We start from the raw sequence: 5,216 nt of genomic DNA, 5'->3' as shown, positions 1-5,216 counted from the left end.
GAGAGTTCTGCTTCTGGTGGGTTGTCTGTTCATACCAAGAACAAAATTTATGCCGAGGTAAACTTCTTGTGTGGTTTTTGAAATCTCTTAAGTTTGTCTTGTATGAGTTTGTGTTAGTTTGTGTTGTTGTTTTTAGTTTGTCATATGATATGCTAAGATTGGTCTGATTGTAATGTGCATTTGTAGGATATGCTACATTTGTGTTGTTGTGTCTGTTCTAGGATATGAATCTTGTATGTTGCTTGTTGGTTCTTTCTTTCATATGACTATGAAAGTAATTGTTTGATTGTATTGCTCGTAGGTTGCTCCGAAGAAGAAAAATAGACTTTATGGAGTTGGTTCTTTGTAAAATGAAGCATCTTCAGCCCATTTTGGACCATCGCTTCCGCCTACTGAGGATCCGGTTGTTCTTGCTCAGAAGCTTGCTGTCGCTGAAGCTACTCTCGCAACTCAAGCCACTCAACTTCAAGACAATGCACAAAATATGCATAGCTACAATGCATACTTTGACTACCTTGTCGGGAAGGATCCTGAATTTGCTGCTAAGTTTGGAAGCAGGATTGAACATGGCTGCAATCCAACCATAGCTGAGACAGGGGACGGACACCGACACCGACACCGACATTGGCACTGGCAATGGCACAGACACAGGAACCGGAACCGGAGTTCCTTCTCTATCACCATCTTTTTAAGACAATTTGATATTAAGTTTTAAGGTTTCATTTGTTTTTTGGACGGATTATATGACAATTTTTGTTTCTTAATTTTTTTGTCTAGAAACAAAAATTGTCTCGGTTAATATATGTTTGAATTTTATTTTATATTTTGATTATATTTTCTATTTCTTATAAACTATTGTCAAAATATAAATGTATAAATTTCAAAATAAAAAAAAATAAATATCAAAATGAAAAAAAAAAAGCCAAAATCCGTAGCAAATTTATGCTACGGATTTGCGAGGAATACAAAATTGCTACGGATTTGCGACGAAACTCATTTCTGGGTTTATAATAACATTAATATTTTGCGATGGAAATAATGTCGCAAAAACCTAACAAATCTGCGAGGGATTTACTTTGACAGATTTTGCAAGATAGTTGCGAGGAATATTGTTCATCGCAATTTGCATTTGTTTTTCGACGGAGTTACATTCGTCGCAAATTTTGCGAGGGAAGTGCTACGTGTAATAATTTGCGAGACACGATTAGCGAGGAATTGACGATCCTCGCAAATCCATCACTAATACCATTTTGCGAGGGATGAGTGACAAATCTTGCCATCCCAATAGGCTTGTTTTCTTGTAGTGACAGTTGTGTGTATAAGCTTTTTGTCTAGTTGTAAGTTTTTGTATGACTGTAAGCATTTTAAGAGGTTGCATGATTGTTAACTTTTATATGATTAATTGCAACTTTGCAAGCTACTGTACGACTATAAGGTTTGTAACTTTCGTTTAATTGTGTAGGCTTAGATATGGTTATAAGTTGTTGTAGGATTGTAAACTATTACATGTGTGGACTGTGGATATTAAGTTTAAACGTCCCATGTTCCCCTTTCTTTAAATTAAGGTTTCGCTTAAGAGTGAAGACTATTTTCAGGAACAAAAGGTTTTATCTGAAGAATGAGAATGAGATAAGAAGGGAAATGTTTTTTTTGTTGTATGTAAGACCTTGCTGGTCAAAAACGTTTCCAGCCATTAAAGTCATTTATGTCTTTGAAAGAGCTTCTACGTCAACCCATAGGTGTTGATTTGATCGTTTTCCCTGAGCTATGGGTACGTAAAATTGGTGAAGAAGTAGTCGTTATATGCAGAAATGGGTAACAACATTTGGGCTATGTGTTGGTACCTCCACTACAATGCCACCCAGCTCCCGCGAAAAAAAAAAGCAAAAATAACTTCTCTTAAACTGTGTTTCTTCAACTTTGTTAATTTTTTTTCGTTTTTCTAAGACCTTCCAAATTTGTTCTCAACAATGTAACATTTTGATCAAGTACTTCATATTTAGATTACCAAATCTATCACATAGATTGTACAGAGTTCTTATTTTAATTTAAAGATAACCACAAACACTTTCAAATTCACACTCTCGACTACCCCTTACCATACAAATTTAACATACTTCAAAAGAAAACATTCTCTCAGCGAAGATGATGCCTGTGGCAACCACAAAGAAGCTCTAATGTAAAAAACAAATCCGTAAATCTTCAACCCAATTCTTTCATGTAAAAAAAGAACACAAACATTTTTATTACCTTAGTGTTTCCTTAGTTCCTTTGCGGATTTTGCAACTTATAGTCGGAAGACCTAACTTCTGATGCGCCTCGTACCTATGACAACCCGAGAACCCTACAACAATGGGGAGAGCACGCTATAGGCTTTAATTTTTGATTAACAGAAAAATCATGAAGAAACAACAAAATTTAGAACAATCACCATAGTAAGTTCCATCAACTTCAATCACATCAATCTGTTCACAAAACGAAGACAAGATTATTATATTCATCAATTATATTGAATCACGAATCGAAGAAACAATTAGAAATTGGATAAACCGGGTTACTTAACCGGAACTTGAAGGCCGATTACACTGATACTATCCATAAGCTCCTTCACTTTGTTCTGATCATTGGATCTAGTTCTCATCAACGGTCTCCGTATCTTCTCCAACGGTAATTCCACTATCATCGGACCTACACCGCCGCTTGATCCTCCGATCACCGGCGGCGATCCTGATAATCAAATTTCAAAAAAAAAAAACAGAGACTGACTCAGGTTTAGCTTCAACCTTGGTTTTAATAAATTACTGTGTAAACTGGATTAGTGAGTTTGATCGTTACCGTTGTCGGATGAAGAAGCTGAAACGGAGAAGCTCCTCGAGCCAATTGGTAATCTCATCATCAAATTCGCCATTGTTTGTCACCGTCTCCTTCCTTCCTCCTCTCAATCTCTAAAAATAATAATTTGTGAACGAAATATAAAGTTTCAATACGTCGTCGTTTTGCACACAACTTTTAGAACGGCGTCGTTTGTTTAAAAAATGTTCAGAAGAAAAGGTCTGATCGAAACGGTTAACGAAGCGCAGAGAGCTTCTTCAATGGCTGTCACTTCATCTTCTATGCTGCTGCTACGGTAAAACTCTCTAACTCTCTCTCTTGAATTGGTGGTTGTCTTGAATTTGCTAAAAGCGTTGTGGTTGTTCGTTTTTTCAGGAACTTCTCTACGGCGGGGAGAGTTGTTCAATCTGTGAGAGCGACTTCGAGAATTTGCTTCTCCACTGGAGAATTGATTAGGGTTCTTCCTCATACTCGTTCCTCCAGGTGAGAATATGTGAATTCTTTTGTGTTTGGTATGTGGATTATTGGAACTTGAGCTGATTTTGGTTTAATCGATTGGGTAGATTCATTTGCTCTACTCGTGCTGCTCATAATGAAGAGGCGGCCGCGAAAGCTGCAGCTGCTGTTGCTGAAACCGGAGCTCCGACCATGTATGGTTCCTCTTAGTTTTTGATTTGTCGTTCACGTAGCATTGAGATTTTTACATCTGAATTACGAAATTGTGGAGTTGAAATTATCCTATCTTCATATTTATGGTTTTTAAGATTTGACAAGATTATAGCGAAAGAGATTCCATCAGACATTGTCTACGAAGATGAGAACGTTTTGGCATTCAGAGACACAAACCCACAGGCTCCTGTTCATGTTTTGGTTATCCCCAAGTTTAGAGATGGCTTGACCATGCTTGGCAACGTGAGTCTCTTTTATATTTTTAATATTCAGTCAGTTTTAGGATAGTGTCTTTCTTGACTGTACGTGTTTGCAATCGCATGACCACAAACAGTTATTGGACCATGTTGTGGATTCGGATAGTGTGTTTCTTGACTATTCGTGTTTGCAGTTGCATGCCCGCTTCGTATTGAATCTTTATATTTCGTATCCACTGTTTAGTATACTCTTGGAGATCTCATAGAGTCTCATCTTGAGGACAATATGCTTGTGTTCTGTAAAGAGTAATGACTAGTATTATGCCAGTGTGTTTCTGATCAGTACATGTAAGATGCTGCTTTGTCTTTTACCTGCCCGTGTTCGTAAACGGATAACAAGAGGAACAAGTCATGAATTTACATGTAAAAAAGAGTTTTAAGCTTTTTTTTTGGACCTGAAATTATCTAATCCCTAAAGCGCCATCGCAGGCTGAACCAAGACACGTCGATGTTCTTGGCCAACTTCTACACGCGTCAAAGATTGTTGCAGAGAAAGAAGGCATCCTCGACGGGTTCCGTGTGGTTATCAACAACGGTGTTGAAGCCTGTGAGTCTTTTCTTTTCCATCCAATCAAACATCATCATCATCATCATACACTTAACTGGATTAACTTCCTCTTATCCAGGCCAATCTGTTTACCATCTTCATCTGCATGTCGTCGGAGGCCGACAGTTGAAATGGCCACCAGGTTAAGAAGAAAACATTCATGTTAAAGCAAAGAATTTGTGGCCAACGAGCTCCAAATTTGTCAACTCCAATCCTGTCTTATATGGTTTATGAGTTTTTACCACGGTCAGATTTATCCAGTTGAGAGTTCCTAGAGATTAGATAGCTTCCATTTCCAATTGTAGTCGAGTTTCTCTCTTCATTGTTAGAAATAATTGTCAACATTTTATATGGTTTGAGAGTGTTTCTCTCCGCAGTATCTATACATTTACTCAAAATCGCTCTCGGCTGGGCTGCTTAAAGTGTTTTTACCGGTTACTTGTTACAGTACCGACCTAGTCAGTACAGCAGCAGATGCCTTGTTCCCTCTTATTCTCTGTGAACTAAACCTTTACCAGGTCAGCATATGTGTCTTCAAAAAACGTAAACCGAGTTTCTGTGTCTTAAACCGCAGTAACTTAACAGTCTGTGCTACACTGCTACCTCTAGGGATTGGGAAACGAACTGATTGAGAAGCAGGTCAATCCGAACATTAAAACTAGACTAGCAAACGTGCTTCAGGTACTCACAACGTCAAATCAGATATCTTCATCCTTGGACCGTCTCAACTACCAAAGATTCAGAAAGAACCTCAGAAACTTCTTTGTCTAAAGCTCGTTGGTTTCTGAAAACTAAGTGACCTAAGTTTAGAACTTAATGTATTTGTTTTCTTTTTGTGGGTTGTAAAAAAGAAGTTACTTGGTAGAAGGCTTTCCGTTTGTAACAATTCAATTTTACTTTAACCAAATGCA

General features: G+C 37.7%; 2 protein-coding genes across 2 annotated transcripts; one reads left to right on the top strand and one right to left on the bottom strand.

Moving 5' to 3' along the window:
* On the bottom strand, window positions 1,974-2,963 carry LOC104777154 (sulfiredoxin, chloroplastic/mitochondrial-like). Its single transcript, XM_010501366.1, has 5 exons — window positions 2,836-2,963; window positions 2,564-2,727; window positions 2,432-2,465; window positions 2,251-2,344; window positions 1,974-2,152 (listed from the first exon to the last, which is right to left on the bottom strand). Exons 1-5 carry the CDS (start codon window positions 2,906-2,908, stop codon window positions 2,137-2,139), a joined length of 381 nt encoding a protein of 126 aa, XP_010499668.1. The 5' UTR covers window positions 2,909-2,963; the 3' UTR covers window positions 1,974-2,136.
* On the top strand, window positions 3,016-4,750 carry LOC104777153 (14 kDa zinc-binding protein). The gene is made up of 6 exons (XM_010501365.1): window positions 3,016-3,127; window positions 3,208-3,315; window positions 3,396-3,482; window positions 3,597-3,744; window positions 4,188-4,305; window positions 4,385-4,750. The coding sequence occupies exons 1-6, from the start codon at window positions 3,036-3,038 to the stop codon at window positions 4,450-4,452; spliced, it is 621 nt and encodes a 206-aa protein (XP_010499667.1). The 5' UTR covers window positions 3,016-3,035; the 3' UTR covers window positions 4,453-4,750.

Source organism: Camelina sativa, chromosome 3, assembly GCF_000633955.1.
Source record: "Camelina sativa cultivar DH55 chromosome 3, Cs, whole genome shotgun sequence".
In the NCBI taxonomy this organism is placed as follows: domain Eukaryota; kingdom Viridiplantae; phylum Streptophyta; class Magnoliopsida; order Brassicales; family Brassicaceae; genus Camelina; species Camelina sativa.
This window is presented reverse-complemented; position numbering and strand designations above follow the sequence as displayed.